At 49.1% G+C, this 24042-nt stretch overlaps 6 protein-coding genes across 6 annotated transcripts; 3 read left to right on the top strand and 3 right to left on the bottom strand.

The window, feature by feature from the left end:
- The first annotated feature begins 1314 nt into the window (after nucleotides 1-1314).
- Nucleotides 1315-3723, top strand: BKA55DRAFT_376100 (uncharacterized protein). The gene is made up of 4 exons (XM_046185920.1): nucleotides 1315-1455; nucleotides 1505-2707; nucleotides 2752-3123; nucleotides 3172-3723. Exons 1-4 carry the CDS (start codon nucleotides 1420-1422, stop codon nucleotides 3577-3579), a joined length of 2019 nt encoding a protein of 672 aa, XP_046049563.1. The 5' UTR covers nucleotides 1315-1419; the 3' UTR covers nucleotides 3580-3723.
- Nucleotides 3724-6189: 2466 nt separating this feature from the next.
- Nucleotides 6190-9146, top strand: BKA55DRAFT_594360 (fungal-specific transcription factor domain-containing protein; the record flags this gene model as incomplete). The annotated part of the gene is made up of 4 exons (XM_046195662.1): nucleotides 6190-6211; nucleotides 6414-6521; nucleotides 6751-7366; nucleotides 7415-9146. The coding sequence occupies 4 exons, from the start codon at nucleotides 6190-6192 to the stop codon at nucleotides 9144-9146; spliced, it is 2478 nt and encodes an 825-aa protein (XP_046049562.1).
- Nucleotides 9147-9864: 718 nt separating this feature from the next.
- BKA55DRAFT_569081 (poly polymerase catalytic domain-containing protein) lies at nucleotides 9865-12838 on the bottom strand. The gene is made up of 3 exons (XM_046192888.1): nucleotides 12580-12838; nucleotides 10303-12497; nucleotides 9865-10235 (listed from the first exon to the last, which is right to left on the bottom strand). Exons 2-3 carry the CDS (start codon nucleotides 12421-12423, stop codon nucleotides 10113-10115), a joined length of 2244 nt encoding a protein of 747 aa, XP_046049561.1. The 5' UTR covers nucleotides 12424-12497; nucleotides 12580-12838; the 3' UTR covers nucleotides 9865-10112.
- Nucleotides 12839-13595: 757 nt separating this feature from the next.
- BKA55DRAFT_512161 (uncharacterized protein) lies at nucleotides 13596-15113 on the bottom strand (the record flags this gene model as incomplete). The annotated part of the gene is made up of 1 exon (XM_046187780.1): nucleotides 13596-15113. One exon carries the CDS (start codon nucleotides 15111-15113, stop codon nucleotides 13596-13598), a length of 1518 nt encoding a protein of 505 aa, XP_046049560.1.
- A 779-nt stretch (nucleotides 15114-15892) lies between these two features.
- On the bottom strand, nucleotides 15893-21259 carry BKA55DRAFT_539796 (uncharacterized protein; the record flags this gene model as incomplete). Its single annotated transcript, XM_046190186.1, has 2 exons — nucleotides 15893-21111; nucleotides 21205-21259. The coding sequence occupies 2 exons, from the start codon at nucleotides 21257-21259 to the stop codon at nucleotides 15893-15895; spliced, it is 5274 nt and encodes a 1757-aa protein (XP_046049559.1).
- Nucleotides 21260-23279: 2020 nt separating this feature from the next.
- BKA55DRAFT_376028 (uncharacterized protein) lies at nucleotides 23280-23993 on the top strand. The gene is made up of 2 exons (XM_046185919.1): nucleotides 23280-23609; nucleotides 23675-23993. Exons 1-2 carry the CDS (start codon nucleotides 23508-23510, stop codon nucleotides 23897-23899), a joined length of 327 nt encoding a protein of 108 aa, XP_046049558.1. The 5' UTR covers nucleotides 23280-23507; the 3' UTR covers nucleotides 23900-23993.
- The last annotated feature ends 49 nt before the right edge of the window (nucleotides 23994-24042 follow it).

Here is a 24042-nt window from a genome sequence, read left to right as displayed (position 1 = left end):
AGGTCAAGCGCATATGCCTTAACTCACACAGGGTGAAGGCAATTATCCAGCTCAAGGCCCCGGCCAACACCATGGTCCCCGTTTGCATCGCCGCTATGGCAGTCGCGTTCAAGCTCGCGGCCGCGGCAATGGCAGAGGTAACAGGGGACAGCCAAATAGGCGTCTGTTGGGCCGTGGCAATAACTCGGGAATTGTGAGAAACAACTCGGCGCGACAAGCAGCGCAGCGAGGTCAGCAAAGTTCCTCCCAAGCTAATGCTGTGGAGAGTAATATCCTCACAGCTCCTCCAGTTCCAATGAGCACGAGGCTGTTGAATATGCACCCCCACCAGTCACCAAGTCCATCAGAAGTGAGGACAGAGCCGGTGATCAAGCAAGAACCACAATAGGTTTCTGCTCATGATCTCTAAGGACAAGCTATCGTCGGGACCATCCTGTGTTGGCAATTACAGCACGCCAAAATCTCACGTATTGTGGATTTGGAAACTGAAGAATATTCCCATTGACCATCTGGGTTGGGGCACATGCTCAAAGAGCTTCGTTGACCATTCGGTCTGGGGCTTCAGTACAGATCATCGCGAGCCTGTCGGGTGTGGCAGAATTTGCGAACACCAGCGACCTCGTGCTTGACAGGCGTTTGTTTGGTTCTCTAAAAATAGTCGAAGGCCCATGAAAATCTGCTGAACCGGTCACGGTCTTCGCAAATGATGAAGGACATGGCCCAAGTAAGCAATTGAACGATACTTGCCATTGTGCCTTAATGATATTCAACGGCTCAAAGGTAGGAAACCGTAGTGTTTATAGCACGGCGCGCCAACAAAGAACTGGCTCGCTGACGAAAACACCTCAATTTGAAGTCACGTTCTCTTGCACATTCATTATGCTTGCGACTTGAGGTGAGCCTCGACAAGGAACTTCGGGGAGTTGCAGGAAATAACCCGGACATTCGCAAACACCTCAACCATGCTTTCATGGTTAATGCGCGTATCGGTCATTAAATCTCATGATTGGATACAGGGTGTCGCATTTTGCGGAGACCCCGCACGCCATCGCGGGCCAAAGTGATGTGACGGGGAGTACCTGATAACTTTATTGGACACTTCCATGGCTGAAAAGACGAAGTTACCTTCATTGCACAGAATGGCGTGCTTCCAATTTCTACAGAAGCAACTAAGAAAGATGGTCGGAACTTGATCTTTCCGAGGTGCATTGAAATGTACTACCGAGGAAACAGAGTTTATTCCTTGCACTATTATTTCGCGGAGCGGGATATGACACTTCTACCCTAAGTCAAGTACAATCAATGGCACCAACATTTCGGGAAAGAGACATCCGCCGTTGAACATTAACCCTCATTGAATTGGAATGTCGGCTCGCCAAGTTCTTCAAAGACTCTTCACCAGCACAGCGAAAACCTGAAATGAAAGCGGCTTGCGTCCAATGTCGAGTCCGTAAGGTATGTACAAACTTACTCCCCGGTACTCGGTCGGTACTAACTCCTGGAGGTCCGATGTGACGGCACAGTTCCTCGCTGTCGCACCTGTGAACGACTCAACTTTCAGTGTTCCTTTGAACAAGACGGTTCCAGTGGTCAGTCTGCGCCTCGTTTACCGCCAAAATGTCGTGGTGCGAAAGCCTGTCAGGAATGTCGGGCGATGAAGGTCCGATGTTCTGGCGATATTCCGAAATGTACCAACTGTGTGAGGCGAAATAGACCGTGCACATATGTCTCAAAAGCTGGGTCATCAACAACTGAAGCTTCGTCGTCTCGAGATGATTCGGTCTCCGTGACAACATCTCATGCTGCTATCTCACCCAGAAAACAACGCCCAAGTATTGCTTCAAGCTCTCAATCAATCCCCTTTGACTCAATCGACGAAGGCCCGTCTTTCATTCCCGACGAGGCGATCATTTCGCTCGTCAATCAGTACTTCGAGCGGCTCTATCCCCTTCCTGCCTTCTGCTTCCTCCACCAAGCCACGGTCATCCAAAGATGTTACGACAAGACCGTCGATCGAGCGCTTCAGTTGGCCATTTGCTCTATCACAGCCATCTACTTCGATCAATGTCAAGGCGAGCGCGATGCATGGGCAGGAGAAGCTGAGCAGCTTATACTCGACCGCCTCGAACAACCTTCCATTTTCAAGATACAGGCATCCCTCCTTTTGATACGATACAGAGCTGCTGTGGGACAGTTTCCCAGGGCATTCATAATGGCTGGACTTGCAGCTAGATGGGCTGCAGCGATACGCCTCAACTACGAACACTCCAAGTTGAGTCCCGTCGCCCAAGAAGTTCGCAGACGAACGTTTTGGTCTTTATCCCTTCTTGAGGATAGCTTTTGTGTCGGTCTCAAGGAGTTCGAACTTTTCGACGCCGATACAATCTACCTACAACTTCCCTGCGAAGACGCCGACTTTCAGCAAGAACGACATGTCCCTACTGGATACTTGCAGCCCGGAAAAGGGCTCGAACCAGAGGTCCTGAGACCTCGGGCTGCGTTTGTGCGATTGGCTTTCATTCGAAGAGCCATTGTAAGACTCAATCGACGAATAACCGTGAAAGAGGTCAATTTACCCGAACTCTTTTCATCGATGGAAAGGTTTCAGAACGATCTTCTTCGCTTACGGACCAAACTTGCGCCTTGCGATCAATACCCGTCTTCATATACACAAGACGTTCATTTATCACCACAATACTTTGTAATGGTAAGGATCATTGCATGAAGCTCTGACTTAGCTAACACATTTAGCACATGAGCTGGCACATATCCCACTGCGATCTTTACCGAATCTTCCTCACTGGATATCCCGAGTCTACACCACACGCAACGATTGAAGGGATTTCCGCGGCCGAAAAGGGGTTGATGAAAGACAAGTGCCTGTCGCACGCCGAACAAATCGTTAAGGTCTTGTCGGACTTTGTGCAGCATAAGGAAGAGAATGAAATGCTTGAGTTTGATGCAGCTATCTGTGCGTACCACGCCGCCAGGTTGGTACTTTTCGGAACATACACAGGCAAAGACAATACTGGGCTGCCCATGCAGATGGCGATCAATAAGGCGCAATTGTGCTTGGATGTCATCACACGATATTTTGCCTTCTCCGAACAACTGAAGTCCATGGTAAGCTTGCCCAGTTTGATGAGGTTCAAGTCGCTAACTTGGTGGTAGCGACAAGAACTTGAGAGAGTTATACAGCAGCACAAACAGTGGCTTGAGTCATCGGACCACCGCGCCATCACAACAACGACCGATCTAAATCCTGCCCAATCTTCGAAGCTCGCCAAAGATGCCTACATCCGCCAGCGACTCGCGATACACAGTCTTCTTCGACAGTCCGATTTTGTTGACGACAGTCATGATGCAGCTCCTGCAGCTCCACCTGAACCGGAAAGTGAGCAGCAATCGCCTGAACAGCAGACGAATTGGGGTATCAGAGATCCTATTACAGATCAAAATTTGATGTTTGGTCTGCCTTATGGTGGAGGGCTGGATTTGAATGCGTGGGCATCGAGTATGGCTGGAAATCAGGATCTGAATGGGCTGTTTACGGATTTTGACGAGCAGTATATGTACTGAAAGTGGCGGAGTCCTTTGGGTGGGGGATTAATGCGATAAAGAATACAATGACACGGAAGTAACTCACATGTGTTTAACATGGCATCTGGCTCAATGCTAGGGTCTGAACATTACTCCTTTGGGTCCCAATCTCAACCTTTGATCTTATCATGGTAATTTGGACTGCTCCTCTATTTATTGAGAGGCTATTGTAAAAGTTCAGTGAGTGGGAGGCTCTGGACATGGTCGCCCTGGGTTTTGGGTCCACGACGGCCCAAGTGATGTTTGTTCGACAGCCTCGAGACGTATTCACTCCATGACAAGGGTCTTCATCGTAAAGAAGGGCCGCACGTTTATGAGCAGAGTAAACTTGAGTACAGCTGAAAGCCAGGACCTCCAGGTAGCATCCTTTCCCCACGCTGCCGAGACACAGGGTCTTCCTCCACCCCAACGGCCCAGGCCGGGGATTAGATACGGGACTCGGCCGGGGAATACAACAATTGGATCAATAGACACATTGCAAGATCTCAGAGGATGAGTCCCAAGGGCCTGAGGGTTGTAATCCATGTTTTTCCGTTGTTAAACTAATATAATTAATTAAGCTTAATATAAGTAACTAGCATAATAAAAATTATTAAAGTATTTATTAATATTACTATAAATAGGTATTATAATAAAATTAATTTATTTCTATAGATAGCCATTAATTAATAACAGTTTCTTGAAATATATAATTTACTCTTTTCTTATTGCTATATTACCCTCAATCCAGACTTCCCTTAATGCCTAAACTGGTTCTAAAATTTTCAATTTAAGGATTTCAGGATTTGTCTTGTTGAGGTGAATAAACTCGAGGCAACTGAGAGTCTCTTCTTAAACCGAAATCAAGGACATTAGGTTCAAGAAGCAATTCGGCGCTCTGAATACGTGTGATTTGCTCCTCCTGATCATGGTTGAACATGATATCGGGGGCTAAAGCCCAGGTGCTCGCATAAAGGTTTGAATTTAATGGCTTTCTTTATTCACAGGTCCGTGCAGCTTACAAAATGGGTGTGAAGTACGACGACACATCTAAACCAATTAGTCCAACAACTAATGTTAGTTTGACAGCTAGACGGATCAAACTGCGGGGAAGGTTTGGTAGCTCCCTCGAGCTATTGTTAGTGCTTGATGAAATCTAGTTATGTGGTCTACTGAGTATCAAGGGAGAGGCCGATAGAGATAGATATCCAGGTTTACAATCGCTGGTAAAGCTGTTGATTACACCTCATTCGCTGTTGAAATCTGCCAGGGGTATCAGCATCGACGAACTGGAATGGAACATGGATAGCGCGACTAGACCAAAGCTTGGGTTTGACGCTGGGTTAGATCTTCCTGGTACGCTAGTTGCTTAATGGCTTAATTAGATATTTTACATCGCCCATCATGCAAAGCTATGGGGAGTTGTTTGTGTGGCTTCGTAGTCGAGATTAACTGAGGATCATGACATTCGCAGAGATTTCAAGCCAAGACCAGCACAAAAATGGTTATGATTACCCTATTGTTGAGATGTGAGATATGTGTCTGAAAAACAGATGTCGAATTTCATCGAGTACCCCTTCTAGGCATGTACATCCACAACCTCTTAACCACGTCCAACCCCAGATAAATGTAGACACCACCCTGATCCAAGCATGATTCAACGGATGCACCAAATACGAGCTGGGGATAAAACGATGATATTCCGGGAGTCGGAGCGGCCGTCGGATAAATGACGCAGGTGCTGATTGAATGGCGGTAATAGGACAAGCGTCACCCTGCAGATCCGTTAGACAAAGGCGCTAACAAAGGATTTGTCCATCTTTGCTTCGGTTGGTCGCGACCTTGATCAGCTCACTTCGGACCGTCGGTATCCCTGACCGATTGGGTTGTCCTGAAGGAGAGGCCTACAGTTTCCAAGGATTGAAGGATCGAGATTCATGCGTAGAACTCACTGCATGACGGTACTTTTCTCTCTTCAGTTCAGCCATTCGTACATTGTCTGATTGTGACCGGTTGCATCGGTCAACAACGTTCAAAGTTTGCTTAATCCCGGTCAATTAGCCTGGTTCATAGCGGAGACTATCAAGCCCAAGGCGCCGGGATCGAGCGGGCCTGACCCTTTTGAAGGCGTCGCTTCTCGGTCCATTCTCTCTCTCATTGGTATCCCCAGGTTTTCCTCACTTGTCACATTGTCAATAGAGTTACCGATGATGCGTTTTCGAAACGTCTTTCGGTAGATTCCAGTGCCTGGACAGAAAGGTCCGGGAAAATTCTGTGAGAATCAGACCGAAAACTCGATTGGTTGGTCGGTCATCTCGTTGTAATGCTGTGTAGCATCAGGTGCCTGATTTTTGTTCCCCGTTTGTTTTCCTTAGCTTAACTGACTCGTGTAATTATTCCATCATAGCTTGGAGAGAGCTCTCTATTTTAGACGCCGACAGATAAATAGCCCAACAACGACGTTCCACGGACCGGGACAGGCAGACAGAATTGTCACGGTAAATATCAGCGGTGACCTTTTTTGTGACATCCGTGGCTCACGAGTGAGACTCGGGTACAGCTTTTTCTGCCAAGCAAGCTTAGGCTGTGGGCCAAATGGCGGTCCACACAATGTCGTTCCATGAGTCTTATCGTCAGAGTCCAGAGAGGTTCATAGAATTTTAAAGGGAAATGTCAATTATACGTCAGTTTAGAGAGTAATTGCGTGCTTTATTTAAAGTTTGATATGCCTGATCCGGGTGAAGATCTGACATTTCCATCATCAAATACCTACAGCTTCCACTCTATCAACACCAATTTTTTAGGATGCATACACCCAACCCACCCGTAAACAGAAACTGTAGGCCCTTCCGGTCCCACTTTCCCACCAACGCAGAACCCGGACACAGACCCAGAAACCCCAGGCCAGGGCCGCACCTTCCTTATCTTACCCACTACGCTACGTATGTTCTGTTTGTCTCTGCAGTGCCCGCCTTCTGACTCCCACCCAAACCCAACATCACCATCATCGTCACTCAATTTCTTCTACCTTAATAAAAACAAACAAACAAACTACAGTCAGAATCGTTTTCCCCACCTCAAGACCCTCGTCGGATTTGACGTTGGTCTCGGTGGATTGCTCTTGAATCTCGGAACTCGCTGCTAAAGCTCATATTCATGATCCATCCCCAGTCTTTGAGTCTCTCCATGCGCCTAAAACCTCCCACCTCGTCGCCATGGATCTCGCCTCCGCCGCTGGCGACCACCCGAATAACCTCATTTCCTCCCTCGACTCTCCCCTTCCCGTCCCAAACACTTCCTCTGCCTCGGGCCTCCCTCAGCAATCCGTGAACCCTTCTCAACCAGCCTCTCATGCCAATTCCCCCGACCGCAAACCTAAAAAATCGTCACTGACCTGCGTCACCTGTCGCGCTCGAAAAGTACGATGCAATGGTGCGCGCGACATTTGCTCCAACTGCGAGCGACTTGGCTTTCCCTGCTCCTACGATGACGGCGACGCCGGTGCTTTGTCTGGCGCTCTGCCGCGTCGCCGAGTTCGACAAGCTTGCATCAGCTGTCATAGTCGAAAGGCCCGATGTTCCGGACACATGCCGTCATGCGATCGCTGTCGCTCCCAAGGCATTGAATGCGTTTACCGACCAAGCAAAAGGGCGCGCATTACAATGAGAGGCGAAGGCCGAAGCCCACAGAGCCAAGAAGGTGATCGGGAAGATGGTCACAACGATAGCGACCCTGGGTTGACCGACCCGGCTAGTACCGCTACGCCTCAAGGGTTCGCACCTGACGTGTAAGTCAACATTGTAGTTATACCTCCACTGGCTAACAACAGCTGTAGCCCCTTTCCAGATGAATCTTTCGATGCTTTAATAGGCCGGACTTTTAACAAGTTCTTCAACCATGTCCATCATATTCCCATGTTCTCTTTTCTTCATCGAGCCTCCCTTGAAGGACGATACAACACAGGCAAAGTTGAGAAGGCACTTCTGCTAGCCCTGATTGGTATAACTTCCTACCTTACGGATATGGGACCGGGCATGAAGGAATATGGTGAAAGATGTATCGACGATGCTGAGGCTCTCATTTTTGCCGATTACACTCGGCCTTCAACCATCAAAGTACAGGCGCTTGTCCTGATTATCAAGCATCGTATCCTGTCCAAGAGATCCCCAAGCGCTTTTATGCTGCTGAGCATCGCTTCTAGATACGCCGCAGCCTTGCGTCTGAATCACGAAGCTCCAAATCTTTGTTTCCTCGCCCAAGAGTCTCGCCGTCGACTCATGTGGGCACTCTACTGCATCGATTCGGGTGTCTCAGGCGGCTACCGTGATTACTCTCTCTGGAGTGCTGATAAGATCCATGTAGGATTGCCATGTAATGAGCGCAACTTTGAATTTGATCTTCCACAACCGACCGAAAGACTGATTCATGATCCTGACAAACCTCGAAATCCCCAGGCCGAAGACGTCGGAAGTCTAGCTCTCCACATTCGCATACAGCATATGCGACGACGAATTATGGAATTCTCTCGACGCGTTATGTTGTCTCGAAACACCAAGCCTGATGAACTTCAAGCCGGTATCTGGGGACTTCAAAAAGATCTCAGCGATTTCGCAACGCATTTACCAGCATCTTTTCAATTTTCAGAAAGCTCACTGCGACTCCGAGCCTACTCTCCTCGAATATGTACATTCATCATGATACATGTTTGGTGGCATCAATGTCAGATCGATCTCTACCGCCTTGCCCTGGGCGGTCTACGGGAAGCCCTCCCCCGTGTTATCCTTGCATCTCTTGACGATGCTTTTGTCGATCATTGCCAACGACAGTGTGTCGAACATGCCATGTCAATGGCCAATATCTTCTCATCTATGCACAAGCTCAACTCCAAACCTGTAACCGATTTGGATATGGCTATTTGCGCATACCAATGCGCTCGCGTATTGACCTACGCATATCATACTAATGCTTTGAAATATGACCTCAATCTGGAAGCCGTCATGGAACGGGCCAAAATTTGCCTATCGACCATCAAGTCCTGCTGCGCGGGAAAGACGGCGGAAGGTATTCAAGCGGATCTGGAGAGGCTAATAACTCATGGAATCGCCATCCGTGGACCCTCCGCAACGCCAGATCAACACGGTCGACTCCCTCTTGATAACGGCTACTCTCAACAAGCCTTGCGACATGGTTTCCCGGATGACCATGGTATGAACGACCCCAATCAGTTCAGTTCGATGAACTCCGTTTCGATATCCGCCATGACCGATTCAACTTTTCCTCCCTCACTCGTCGCCGACCCGTGGGTGCCCGAAAGTCAAGTCTCGCCAGATCTGCCTCACCCAAGTACCGAGGCCCAAGCCCCCGCGAAGCCAACCGTGAGCGTCCCCGAAATAGTACCGCGTCAAGACTTTGGAATTTCAGAGATCAACAACGCCTACGATGGAGGTACCGATGGATTAGGCACGGACAGCGGGTTGGAGTACGGGATGGGGCTCGATCAGAATCTCTGGATGCCAAACAACGACTGGCTAAGCATTGATGCTCTCAATGGAGGAGTTGGGGCTTGAAAAGGGTTCGGATCAGGCTAGAGGACTTGGAATTTCACACAGGGAGTTTCAAGGGTTCTTCAGAGCCATTCACGCACCAGCACACAGTTTCGGAACTCGCTGTGGGTCAATGACGCCCCGAAGCCCCGATCCTCAACCCGATGATCCGACAAACCCTCCGAAGGCAGGAACACTTCCATTAAGACGATGAAATTGAGATACGCAGACGAACGTGAATTCTCGAACTTCGAAACCGCCGCCTCATATTCTGCGGATGAAACAGAAACATTCATTCCAGGCAAAAAAATCAATATCGACCGACCACCCCCTACCACTCATCAAGAAGCACGAACCTAGAGACATAGCAGCCCTCGCACACGCTTCTTGGCATCAATCCCGTGCTGCTTGACAGAAGCTCAATGGAGCAAGTGTTGGAGCCCAGCTTTACTACCCATGAGGTTGATACGCATTACTGAAGATAACGTTCTCAACATCGGATCCAACATCTTACAAATTATCAGCGCGAGAACAAGCCGAGAACCTACTACACATATCCAAACACCACGACGTTTATGTATGTCAAAGCAAGAGTCGGAATGTTGGAAAAAAGCGGGGGCACTTGATGGATACGATACCCTTCACGAAATAATGCGCAGATGTTCTAGATAGTGTATTATCTTCATGTACATACAGTAGTCCGTAAAACACATGAGAAACGAAATAAAACATCAAAATCAAACACTTCATATCCATACAACGCCCTTGCGATCCTTTGGTCTACTGCCAGTAATGACCTTGACTTCCAGCATGCCGCTTTTCTGTTCCTACATATCAAAACATCCCACCGGTGCGCCAATACAGAACTGGAGATGACGAAACACAAAAACAAGGTAGCCCAGATAAACAGCAACCCCACATATCATGAGTATGGATGGTCACTGATCGTCTCAGGAACAAGCGTTGACATTACCAGTCCACGGCATGTTCCTAGATCTTGACGCGGAGGAGGTAGCGTAGCTTGACTTGGGCGACATCGTAACAGATGTACTCGTTGTAGTACAGACCAGCACCGTTTACGTTGGTATCACCAGGCTTGACATCGGGATCGGGCTGGAACAATGTTAATATCGGCATACACATAAGATCGAATAGTTGCTCGAATGAGTTGTAAACTTACCATCTTGATACCCTTAAGGCTCTCATGAACAACACCGGCATCAATCCATTTGCTGGGGCCGGTTCGACCTTGACCCCAGGTACTGTGCATGCCTTGCTTCTTTGCATCAGTGCCAGCATTGTAGCTAGCTCCAGTGAGCTTCTGAATAGGATCACCAAGCTCAGCTTCACAAAGAAGAAGCAAAGCTTCGCCGCCAGTGTTGTAGGAGCAGCAGTAACCGGCCGACTTGGAGGACATATCGGCGAGATAAATACCCTTGCCGAACATGTAACCTGACACAGGAGCTTCAGGAGGGGCAATTCGGAGACCCTGACTAAGGATACCACCGTAGTTTGTCGCTCGTGAGCCGTGCCAGAGAAGACGACGATCGGAAGAAATCTTGGAGTACTCAGAATCATCGAAACGCTTGAACTCGCCTTGTCGCTCAATACGGAAGATATCCTTGACAGTGTAGCTCATGTTATGTGTAGAACCACGAGACTCGTTGAGATAATTCTTAAGGTGGCTGAACTCGCTACTCTTGTGGTCAAGAGGAGTCATCTCCTCAAGGCCAAGACCCTGGAACTGGCGATCAAGAGGATGGATAGTATCCCTCGTCTTGCGATCGATCTTCATGATCTCAGCGGCGTCCTTCATGTCCGACAAACTCTCGAGAAGTTCTATCTCTCGCTTGAGTAGGGTGTTGTCACGGATGATAGGTGGCCGGTTTCGACCAAAGGCGTGAGGAATGAACGAGTAGTAGGTGTTGGAAAGGTGCTCAGTAGCAGCGGCCATGGTCGTGTTCCATTTTGATGCGGCCAGTGTTGGGTCGTCAATCAAAGCAGCGAGATCCTTGAGCTGCTGGAAACCACGAGTGATAGTTGTCTTGCTCAACTTTCCGAGTGGCAGCTTGTTGGCGTCGTAGTTTAGAGATGTCATGGCCTGTTGGAAGTATTGCTGGTTGAAAATGAGCTCCATCAATTCCTGGACGGGTTTCTCAAGTGTGCACTCGGGAGGAGATGCATCGTCTTCATCGTCATCTGCCTCTTTCTTGGCAGCTTTCTTGTCATCCTCCTCGTCATCGTCATCAGAGTCAGGGTTGTAGCTACGCTCGACGAACGCATACTTGCCAGGTTTGGGGTTGTCAGTACGGTTATCCCAAGCGAGACCTGACTTGTCCTTGAACTTCTTCTGGAACTGCTTAATAGCGTCATCAACGGTTCCGTCTCCGAGAATGGCCTTCTGACCCATCTCGCCAACACGGCCCCATCGAGTCCATGTCTTAAAGTCAGAGGACTTGGGATTCTTCAACACCTGAATGCGATAGAACTTATTGTTGTTTGCTGAGGAGTTGGTCTGGTTAAGGGAGGCGTCATAGATGAGACCAGAGTCGGGATCAACATAGACTTGGTAGGTGGGAAGAGTGCAGTGCTCATCGAGAGGAATGGCAACGTCCTTCTTCTTGATGAACTGGCCCTCAGCAACGACCTTTTCCTCCTCCAAGTTCTCCTCGGGCTCTTCCTTGACGGCAGCCTTGCCCTTAGCACCCTTCTTCGCGGCAGCCTTAGGCTTGGCCTTGGTCTTGGGTGCCTCTTCTTCCTCCTCAGACTCATCTTCAACATCAGCCTTAGCTTTGGTGCTCCTCTTGGTCGCTGTGGGCTTAGCCTTCGATTTAGGGGCAGCGCTAGTGCTTCTTGCGCGCTTGGTCTTGGGTTGACTCTCCTCCTCCTCATCTTCATCATCCGCGGCAGGGGGCGATCGCTTCTTTGACTTGCCATTGGTGGTAGCTTTAGCAGTACCATTGGTCTTGGAAGCAGAGTCCCAGGTATAGTCATCTGCGCTCAGCTTGTTACCCTTGGAGTCGATATCAATGAGCCACAAAGGGTCCACGACAGGAAGGCCCTTATCCTTGGCCGCTGTGACTTTGTTGCTTTGGGAGTTGAAGTCATCTTGAGTAGAAACAACATGGGTGGTAGCCTTTGTGACGCTTCTGGTGAATGATCCACCATGCTTGCGAATGAGAGTCTCAAGGGAGGAATGACTGTGACCAATGTCGTCAAACTTGCCGCTGACTGCGATCGCACATCCGTCCAGAGGTGGATCAGCTGGAGGATTCGCAGCACCTCTTCTTCTAGGAGGCATTTTGGCGGATATCAGAATGAATATGGTGTAAGAGTAGGGGAAAAGTGTAAAAGTTTAGAGGGGAATTTCCTCAACTTAAGACAAAGTTAGCAAATCTCGTAATAACCCTGATCATCCGTCGCGTGGAAAAAAGAGCTTGGTTCAGGGGCGTCATACCCAACAACTTTGAGCTGAACCGAATGCAGCAATCGCCGAATCTCAGGGCGAGCGATCCTTGTCCAATGGTGCGAGGAGCAGATTACGAGACGGAAACAAGCGGAAGATGATGATGGTGAGAGAAAAGAGTGAGATGAGTCGAGGAGGAATTGAAAGGTCTAGAGATGAGGTCCGCGCCTTCCCATTTTAAAGGTTTCCGTAAGCTTAAGCTCATATGAGGTGACGTTCAGCTGAATGGGAAGGTAGCACGGGCATCTAGGCTGAAACCCCCCACTTTGAGCGATCCTTTTGACAGCTGGGGCAGGTAGACAAAAAAGACCCAGTTAGTGGTCTTCAGTGATTAAGTGAACAACAGAGCACTGTTTGATTGTTTATAAAGCCGAATTAAAATCAAACACGTTATATCAATTTCTCGCCCGAGTACATTCTTCTGACTCAAGTAGTCAAAAGCGCCGCGTCTCGAAAGCTCAATGTTTGTAAAGACCAGCTCATTTATTCTGTCACCCCCAAATAGCCGAGGAGACGCGCTCCAGGCACCAACGCGCCAAAAGACCCAAATTCTAGGCGCGACCCCGTCACGACATCATGTGACCTCAATTAAACCCATCAAAGTGGGAATGGTTGCCTGAAATGAATGGATCCAGCCTCGAAGTTCAGGGGGAAAGCATGCCGTTCGAAGGCTGGGAAGTCAAAGATACGGAAACAATGAGACTATCAGCATGTGATGACTTCATTATAGGCTAGGTAACACGATATAAACCATTTATCTGTCCTGAACAATACACATGCAATCCACTCCATACTCTAAGGCTGTGACGTCGAACGACACAACATCTGTACAAAATATAGAATACCCAGATGCTCATAGCCATGGCTCTAGCACAAGCCCTCGCAGATATCTCGATACTACTACATGCCCCGATGATTCGAAACCCATGATACTGGTCGACTATTCCTCATCGTCCTCGTCTTCGTCGGAAACATCTGTGTCATACTTCGTTAGCAAAACCCCGCGCTTATAGATCAAGCGCATATAGGTCCCAAATACCGTCATCATCATCATCATCATCTCCACTGCTGTCTTCACTCGGCCATTGCACATTGATCTTGGGCATCAACTCGTGTCCAACAAAGTACTTCCAATCCGTTCCAGTGTACTGTTTCACACTTTCTTTCTGGCCTTCAAATGTGACAAAAGAGCGTGTTGGTCTGGAAGCCCATTGTTGTTGTGGAAAACTGATTTTGATGTGGTGCAAGTCGAGATTGGGAATGTCTTTGAGCTTCTCTAAAAACTTATTCCAGAAGCTGGTTTTCGGTGCAGTGCCTGAGTGTCCATCTGGTAGGCGTCGTCGAAGAGTGACTTTGTGTAGTTCCAATCTTTTGAGCGTAGGGGCAAACTTTCGGGCAACGGCAAGGAGGTGCTGAGATTCCACATTCATCATACCAAAGTTGAGCTCCTCCAACTGGTGATATTCCGGAGATGGCTCAGGAGGCGCAAGAGGTGATCCAGGCGCAGAAGACGGTCCGGGTTTTACTGGAGGCGTTGACGATGGGGTATTCTCGCGACCTAGCCACCCAAGAAGCATACCGGGACCAGTAACGCTGCTATGCGTCTCGTTGATGCGCAGGTGCTTGACATTCTTCAACTTGAGGAGAAACTTGCGAAGCATCATATCCGCAGTTGATGAATGGCCGGCAGCATCGTCACTGGAAAAGTCGCTACCGCCGAGCAAATCGATGTCGATGTGTAGTTTCTCAAGATTCTCCAAAACAGGTGTGACCGAGGCTTCCATATACGAAGGGATATTGAAGGCACAGTCTCGCAGATGATTCCTTGAATGCGACATGTGCTCAATACCCTTTGGCTTCGCACCAGCCTGTCCGAGGGCGAAAAGTACAGATGTGAAGATCGTGCTTCCGTAGGCCGTTGACGTATCAGGTCCCCAGGCCATACCACTGTTTTGGCCAGGACGAGTCCCAGTCTCCCTCAAAGCCGTAGTTGATCCATAGCTTGTCCACTGCTTACCTGGACCATCGCGTGTACGACGAACCGAGTTGAAGTCGCGAATGACGACATCTTCAAGATTCTCGAGGTTCTTGAACGCTTCCACAAGCATGTCCCGGTGGTACCCAGTACTCAACAGAGAAAACTGACCATTGTACAACTCCATCTGCCTCGCTGTCCTAGCATTGTGACCGTGAACTTGCAGCGCGTGTGCAAATCTATCAAGCCCAAAATGAACTTTGCGAAGATGTGGACTGAGTCGACTCTTTGAAATGTCAATCAAGGCCTGTAGACTGGTTTCTGAGATCATAAACTGCTTGCGGGTGAAGAACTCATTGGTAAAAGTAGTGTACAAAGCCTGCTCGATTGAGCGACATGCCAGACGGACATTGCCTAACTCGGGAGTGGTGAGGAAGTAAGTAATTCGTAGAAGAACTTCGAGAGGGATCCTTTGGAATGGAGACGATGATGTTGCGGCCATCGTGGGGGTACTGATATCGACCATGGCGGTGTCTGAGTCGGCTGTCATTTTGCAAGATTTTGCAAAGTTTTTTTTTTTTAGAAAAGAAAGCGCCGGCTGTGTGGAAAATAAGAGTAGTTTTTATCGCTTGGATATGTCCAATGATAAGTGCGTCGGTGTGAGTGAGGTGAGAAAGTCAACCCAAATTGACTGGGTGTTGTTGATCACGGTAGATTAGAGCAGGCAGCGAACAGGCAGTCGCTCCACTCATGCACGTCTTGAGAAGATCAGTCAGGGCTCATTCCAGTGTGGTACATATTGTTTGCTGTACTTACGTGACTCAATGTTGATTTGCGCAACTCATGCAAACAAATCGCAGCACCTTGTGTGTGTATTCTAAGATAAGATGAGTGAGGTGAGAACAATTGATCGAAATGACGTTGAGACTCGGGTGAGGGGACCTTGGACGCTACAGGCAGTGATCCACCGAATCATGGCCCTTGCCCCTTCCTTACATGCCATCAGCTTCAGGGTAATTCAGACTAACAACAAATCACTTAACACCAATCCACCACTCAATGAGAATGAAGGGCAGAAATCCAACAATAATAACAATTCATGCTGTAAAAGAACTGGCACTCTACCAGTATCAACACCATACATGCTCACACATGGTATCTCATGTAACAAATCCCTGAATCAATGCATTTCTCCAAAATCATCTATCCTTAAATGCATAAAAGGAAACATCGTCTCATCCTCTATAAAGCATCCATATAAATCTTATAGACGCCCAAGCGCCAAACATAAAAACACGGGGGTATAATATTTCAGCACCAGCAAACAACTCAGCGACCACCCATAAACTCATTCTGTCGCAGGAAGCTCGTCGCCAGCTCGTCGCCTCCATGCTCAGCCGCTTCCATCCAGTGAACCGCGACACACATCAGTCCTGGGTCACTTCTCACATCGCTCTCCTTGCCTTCGCCTCCGCTTGAAAACCCGGTGCGGCCTCCTCCGTTGCCGAGACGTCCATATTTGTCCATGACCGTCTGCTTAAACACCTCGCGAGGCTTTGAAAGAGGGAGCGTTGTCCGCTCAACGTATTCCGGGTTGGAAAGGTAGAACAACGCAAGCTCGCGCTGTGCTGTTGGGAATCCTTCCTTGGCCGTGATTGTCCACATCTTACCCGCGTCATCCAATTTGTATGTTGTGGATGGCGGTGGTGGTGTGCCTGTTGTAGATTGTGGCACGTCTGGTATCGTGTTGTCATTTGGCTTGCGCACATGCGTATGTGCTGCAACTACTTCATCTGCCATCTCAACCATTGTTCGGCATACTTCTGACTTGAGTTTGAGAGCAGCCAGTGCAGTATTCCAGAATGCTTTGCCTCGTTCCTGCTTGTCCAGCACCGAGGGTGGGACGAAAGATGCAATAAACTGCAAGTCACGGAATAGTGTCTTTGGTCGAATTGATGCTTCTCGGAAGAGAGCTTGCAGCTCTTTGGTGATGATGTCGGTGTTGACGTTTCCTCCCGACATTATTGACCTTGTCTCAGAATTGGCCTGTCGAGGACCAAAGAAAGGCGTTTGAAGTTGAGATTGAAGTGCTTGTGATCTTCGCTCTCTGACATTGTCGATTGTCCCTTCTAGAGGTGTGGGGCGAGCATTGGTGTTGTGCTCCGTCACCACGCTTGATCCAGCGTCAGATCGATTCCATCTTGGTCTCTTTTGTCCACTTGATTGCAGCGCAGCTACAATAAGGTTCTCAAGTTCATGGAGAGCATTTAGCTTCGCGTAGGGATTGGGGTGTACGCAAAACATGTTCAGCAGTCGCTGATATGCCTTCTTGAAAGGGAACTCTGATTTGTCCTTGTCTTCCTTGGCCACAGACAAGCGTGGTGTGGAGTTATTGGCGCTTGATTCCTCAGTAGAGCCCAAAGGAAGGGATTCCGAAGTTTCTGATGCTCGGTCGGAGGGTTCACCAGCACCTCGCAAGTTGCCAAAGCTCTTCTTCTTCTCAATAACTCTTGGTCGTCCCGAACTTCGTTTCTCTTTGATCTCGGATCGACGTCGAGCCCGACGGTCCAAAGCATCTTTGCGATCGATGCACTGCTGTCCCAACTGGTCGAACCAGCCATCTGTCTCAGAACCTCGAGAGAAAACTTGGTTGCCGAGGTCAGAAAGCAAGAGACTGGTAAGAGATTGTCTTAGTTCGCTGAGGAAGCGTGTCTTCTCATCATCGACCTTCTGCTGCTGGAAAACTGTCTCTTGCGATGATGCCGATGTGCCAGGGCGTCCTGTAGAGAAGCTTGCAGTTGATGGCGCAGTGCCGTGATGAGCGGGATGCGAGAATGTCGTTGAGAGGTTGGTCAAACTTGTAGTGGGAGAGTATCCTCGAGAAGCTCCTGAACTGGGAGACATGATTGGCTGGAACGGTGACCAGAAGGTGCTGGCTGAATCATTCGTGTGCGCTGGCGAAGCACGATCAAAGTACTCTTGCCCATCGAGAATATCCGAAAGCGCTGAGCTTGCCCGAGGCATGCTCTGTCGCACTGAGTCAAGTGACTGCTGGCTGGGGCTGTGGATTGACAGCGACCTGAGGTCTCGCGCAAGGGAGTTGGGCCTGCTGGATGTCGGGCTGAACTTGCGATCTTGTTCGCTGATGATGCTTCCAGAATCATCCCCATTCCAGGAAAGTTCCTTTTCTCTGGCCCTTGCCCGGTCATATCCAAGCTTGTCGCGCTTGTACAACTCACTGGACCACAAAACTGGCGCCTCTCGAATAGTCTCGCCGACTAGTCTTGATATGCACTTGTCAACCTCGTAGCAGAAGCGGTGAATTCGTTCTTCACCCCTACAGAAGTTCTCAATGCCACGGTTTTGTAGCCAGGCTGCAGTCGCCTCAGCAGGGTCATCGCTCAGCTTGTTTGGTCCTCCTTGTTCCTCCGATGCAGCAAGGAGATCCATGATCTGAGACTCGGTGCGATAAAGGTAGGATGCGCTTGGTCCTCTGGCCATATGGGCACGAGATCGCTGGAAAGAGTTCCAGCGGCGAGGCATGCCCATGGTCTTGAGTGCTTGGCAAATATCACGGCTGTGAGCATACTCTTTCGAGTTGCGCACGTCTGTCACGTACCACATCTTGTCACGCACAGCTCGTACACGCTTCATCATGCGGTCGATGATACCCTCATGACGTTCTTGACTCTGCTTGAGCCAGACGAGCCACGCATCATACTCCTCAATGGCGGAAGCAGATCTCCGAATCGAGTCTCTTGGGCCGCGAGAGAAGATGTTGATGAGGACCGCGAATCCATTCTCTCGAAGCGAGGGAGATGCGAGGGCATTGAGTTGATTGAGTGTCTTCCAATACTGGTGAGATGAGACAAAGTCGGCAAGAGCCTTGGATTGCGACGAGGCCGCCTTGAGCATTGTTATAAGAACGGCTTCTGGCTTGTCGTCCTTGGCCTCAACCTCAGGAATAGAGGCCTCTCGCTTGTCGTTCGTCTCTTTGCCAAGCTGTTTCCTGTACGGGTTGCGACTGGCCATTGACCGCTCTGTGGTGATGATCCTGGTCTTTGACTTGTATCGTTTCAGGCCAGAAGCACGGTTACTCAGCTGTGTCCTGTTCTCAGGCTCAAGGCTACGAGGGATCTCGTAGTCCTCAACAAGCTTGAGAATGGAGTCTCGAAGTTGATGGTAATCCTTGCCGAGTTCGGGTCCATCCGGAGCATCTTCCTCATCAGTGTCAGTACTGGATGAGTTTCCATCGTCATCCAGTTCATCATCAGGGTCGAACGTCATGTTTGTAGAAAGACTCTTTCCATCAGCGGAGATGAAGAGTACAAGCCATCGCTCAGCGCAAGGGTGGCATGACCCACGGACAATGTCAGAACCAAGATTCTGTGTCATTTCGTGGAGTGCCAGGCGCAGTCGATAGCCGTCATCCTCGTATTTGTTCAGACGTCTCTGCAATTCTGAATCCATAGCTGGTGGAGAGTATCGCTGAGGCGTCACTGATGTCTGCTCATCTAGATAACCGTCTCTTGTGGTAGTGTCACTAAATACCGAAGAAGCGCTGGTGCTGATGATGGAGGCAGTCTCAAAGTTGTTCCTCGGGTTTGACATGGAGATGGGCTGCGAGATAGCAGACATTCCGGAGATGGAAGCTGGTCCTGATCTAAAGCTTCCTGAAGCCGAGTGAGGTCTTCTTTCTGGGAAGATGGCATTCACCAAGGTCGCAATATCAGCAGGGCTAATTACCAGGTAAGGATGGACCTCCTTGGTTTCTCGCAGGGACGTGATGGACCTTGCTGGGAGGAGTTTGGCAGCCGGAACCTTGGATCGCGATCCTTGGAAACGAGCGAGAATACTTTCCACATGGCCTTTGATCTTGGGTGGTACGTCCACAGGAACACAGGTTGCCGAAGGCTTACCACTCCACATGCTGGAAACATACTCATGAGCCTTCATGGCTACCTTTTTAAGGATCTTCTCACGCGCGTAAGGCGTGATGTGGTACTCGGCCAGCATTCCATACGATTCTGGGTGGATAATGACGCCCAAAAGGAAGACGAAGAAGAGGCATCGCCAAACTAACCAACGGGAGGTGTTTTCGACATACTTGTTTTCGAGCTTTCTCAAAATGGCATTTCCAAGTTCCAAAAGTCCTTCAGGAATTCCAGTAGCATCTTCATCGTCGACAAGCTCAAATAGTTGGTTTACCGCGCGTTCGTAAAACTCTTTGGCTGCAACCTCATCTGAATGGTTCCAGTCGGATAAGTTGAACCGTGTCCCATGCTGATCTTCTGCTCGGTCGAGCAAGAAGGCTCCATCCTCGAGGATCTTCATCAGATACCATTCCATATTGGATTTGCCAGACCAGTCACGCATTGTTGTCCAAATGTTGAGAACTGAAATCAAGAAATGCTCGCCAGTGGATTTGGGTTCTGAAATCAGTCGTGCCAAAGCAGTAGCCCAGATTTCTGTACGTCGTTGATCCTCGGAGCTGTCAGGTCCGGCAGAATTGGCAAAACAGGTGTGGATGAGGATGGACAACGGGTCGTGTCGTTGGAAAGACAGTAGTCGTTCTATATCCACAGCAGTACTGTTTCTTCCGGACGCGCTTGCGTGAGCTCTACCTCCGGAACGGCCATGGAAAGGAAGGACAGATTCCACGGGCTCCAAACCTTTGTGATAAGACAAGAATGAGTTCAATTCTGAACTTGACAGAGAACATATACGAGTGGCCAAATAGTCCGGATTTGTACGGAGCTGTGTAAGAAAGTCCAAAAATGTATCGCGAGCAGATGCAGAAATGTCGTTCAAAAATGGTGTAATAGATTTGAGAGGACCAAGAGCTGCCGAGTTAGTAGGATTATCCAAACTTTCAGAAGATGCGAGACCGGCTGAGGCGAGACCTTCCATCTCGGGATCGAGAAGAGCATAACGACGAAGTTCATCGCAGCTGTTGCGTACATCATGTATGGCGCTGTGAAGGGCGGCAAAGTTCTCCTTGTCGTCACGACGGAAACTGTCGACCAAATTACGATGAGCTATTTCCCCGCAACGAGTCAAACGGGCGCTGAGAGCAGTGGAAACCAAGTTCCTCTGGAGACGCAGACGGGTGTTTGCACGCTTGCGCTCCTGGTATTTGGACAGTCGTACTAGATGAGCCAGCTCTTCGAGTGTTGTACTTTCAGATTCGGGGGAAAGATGTGGATTCGTGTATTGCGAAACATCTTGTAATAATGGCTTAAAAGGAGAATGCCCCTCGCTGTCATTGTCACTGGGTTTTAAAGACGAGACTCGGGGGCTGTTTCTTGGTGAAGGCTGGCCTGGCATATTCGGCTGTGCCACAATGGGCTTTCTTGAAGACATGACTGGCGAATGTTGTTGTGCATGACCCCGATGGTCCCTGTCTTCAGTTTGTCGTTGTGATATCTGCTTCGATTCGCGGGTTGGGCTAGGGCTCGGAGAGCGTCGTCGTCGAGATCGAGATGGTTGTACATGAATATCGACAGATGGAGGGGGCGACCCCGAATCTTGCGCTACAGCGGACACAGCTACCGTCAATCAGCATAAATTGAAGATAGATTTAGGCACAGCCAGCAGTTGGGTTGTTCAGACTATGCTGAGTGGCAACGTCGGAGACGTACTAGGAGCAGAATGAATGCGGACAGGTGAAGACAAAGATCGTTGCATAGAAACCATTCTGAGCTCAGAGAACTCTACGTCGCAAATGAGCAGCTATAATAGCTGTCGTGAGGCGCCGCTCACTTGCTTGTAAACAAAGGTATATGACTCGAGCAAATGCAGGCGGAAGCAAGTCGCAAGAAATATGGTTGCACGAGGATTCGAGAACGGGTGCTAGACCTGCCAGCGAAGATTGGAGCAAGTAAGGAATGACGGGGCGCGAGGTTGGAACCTGAGATGATGGATGGCGCGTTCCAAAAAGTTCTAGCGTATGAAGGACTAGGATCGTATCACGAGTTGGAGTCGCACGTCGAGTTTGGCCAAAACAATGCAAGACAGAGAGAGATACGGAGAACGGGGGAGGAGTATGTCTATTGCTGAGCAGGAGGAGAAGAGAGGAGAGAAGAGAGAAGATGTGGGAGGTGAGAGGAGGAGTTGAGGGGAGTTTTGGAGGTGGGGGAGAAGTAGGTATCGTGGGAATAGAGGGACTATGGATGATATGGTGCTTGTAATAACAGCGATGGAAGGGGCCTCACAACTGGCACCTGTCGGTTGCACCGACTGCAGCATAGACCAGACGCTGATGCAGGCAGACTCAGACAAACCAGAAACAGGAACAAACAACCTTGGACAACGAGATCGGACTGGGATAAGCACAGGATCCAATATGATGGGGTAGAAGTATCCCATCCCCGACCCTACACTACTAACGCTACCTCGCTATAACGGACGGGAACAGGCGGTGCGCTACGGTAGTGGGTACAGAGCATCGTTGGCAGATGCTATACGCTAAACCTGTTACAGTCGGGAACGTCGCGGCAATGCGGGTGAGCTTGAAAGTCAATTGGCCCAACGGCTCTTATGTGGGCCGGTACCTGAAGCCCTGTGCGATTCGCACGTGTCCATCAGCGCTGGGTGGCCTTTTTCCTTGCCCTGGTCGGTCGGGCCGGGTCATGAGTTGTGCGTTGGCAAAGCCCAAGCGCTACAAGTATGAGTTAGGTTAAACAGATATCAAGGCTGAGTTGTTTAAAAAGACTGGCGGCTCTTGGATATTGTGGATTTAGGCTGTGGACCTTGAAGAACAGAGCAGAGCAGAGGCTGTACCTTGCGCCCTGCCGTGAACACCTGCTCTTGTCCCGTAGTTATGGTTGAGAGTGGAACAGGCATCCACAGGTTGAACCAAGTCATGATCGACTATGACGGTAGGACAATCATGACTTGCAGCGTGAATGTGTGCCTGATTTACAATGTAGGAGTAAGTAATCTCGGCAGGAGAAAGTGTATCTTGTTTATTATTTGTGCAACTCGAAGTTATGAGTTGTCATGCATTCCCGTCAGCCACCAAAGGATATCAATCTATGAGGAACAAGAACACCGAACCAGGCAATTATGGCCACGAGGACAAGGGACAATGAGAAGAAGAAATTTAAAATGAATGATAGTAAAAACAAAACAAAACAAAACAAAACAAAGAAGCACCTGCATGTCTCCGTGTTCGGATTGAGTTTATTATCGGGTAATTTTACACCTGTATTGTAAGTTACAAGGGTCTAAACTATTGCCTCGTCCACTTATACAACTCACGATACTCATCAATGAAACCAGAACTCGAACCGTCGAATAACATGTGATGAAAGATAACAAGCTGTTCTTTTCAAACAATACTTCCCCTCTAACAATTGCTATCATCTTCCTACCAGACCTTCAACATCACACAATGTACCCAAACCCCCCTCCCCCCATCCACATCAGCAACCAATCTAATCGCACCACGCCAGTTCCCTCTATGCGAGGCAAAGACAACAGTTGCTGCAACTCTACAAGCAGCAGCTGGGTTGTGTGTGCCAACGCATCCCCCCCCCAAGACCACCAAGACACCAATCATGCGCTGGCCTCCACATGCATCCTCTTCCAATCACTGATTGCCAGACGAGTTCTGCGCTGAGAGCTCACCGAGAAGCCCTAGCCATTCATATTTGTTAGACAGACCGACTCGTCGACTCTCTAGCCAGTTATGCAGCCGTATTCGGTATATTATCGACTATTCTCAGCTGCCTCCGGCTCTAACTCGCCACTTTAGTCTAATGCAACTATCCTTATTCGTCTGAATATCCAGTGAACGACATTTGTGCTACCTACTCGACTCGAAATGTAATTTGTACTGGCGGTGCGCTGGCCATGCTGCTCCACCATCAAAACTCCACCGCCTCCCAACAGTTCACGACAACTTCATCCGTGTCTAGCTCCCGCCTTTTCCCCAGTCTCTATGTCCTCATTCAGCCGAGGATGTCTTTCCTTTCATGCACGTCAGCGCGTGACTATCCCAACAGCGGTTGACAGGTTGCCATGGTGTGTTGTCATTACTCATGTACAGTCATCAACACCCATCAACGTAGCTGTCAATCCAGCTCACTACTGAGGCTCTTCACCTAGGTCATACCCTACAGCCACATGGCGTTTTTGACACCGTTCTTTTCTAGCTCAATCGGTGCACTCATCCCATCTACTTCGTCTACTTCTCCGACTGGTCAAATCATACAAGCTCACCCTAGTTGCACAAGCTCTTCTAGAACCCTGCCACGCATCCGTTATCGAATGCATCACCGGGACATGTCTTACATCCAAAGCATTAATCTTAATAGACGCATAAATTCATAGATGCATAGACAAGTGAAGCCTACATCTTAGCCAATAAAGGGTATAATATCAACGCTCCAACCAAAACCAAACCAGTGCCATATTAGGCATGCTGCGACTCTGTCATATGAGCTGTATGCTCGCTTAACCACCTTTTTGTCATG

The sequence above is a fragment of the Fusarium redolens genome (genome assembly GCF_020744475.1).
Source record: "Fusarium redolens strain MPI-CAGE-AT-0023 chromosome Unknown BKA55scaffold_8, whole genome shotgun sequence".
Classification (NCBI taxonomy): domain Eukaryota; kingdom Fungi; phylum Ascomycota; class Sordariomycetes; order Hypocreales; family Nectriaceae; genus Fusarium; species Fusarium redolens.
This window is presented reverse-complemented; position numbering and strand designations above follow the sequence as displayed.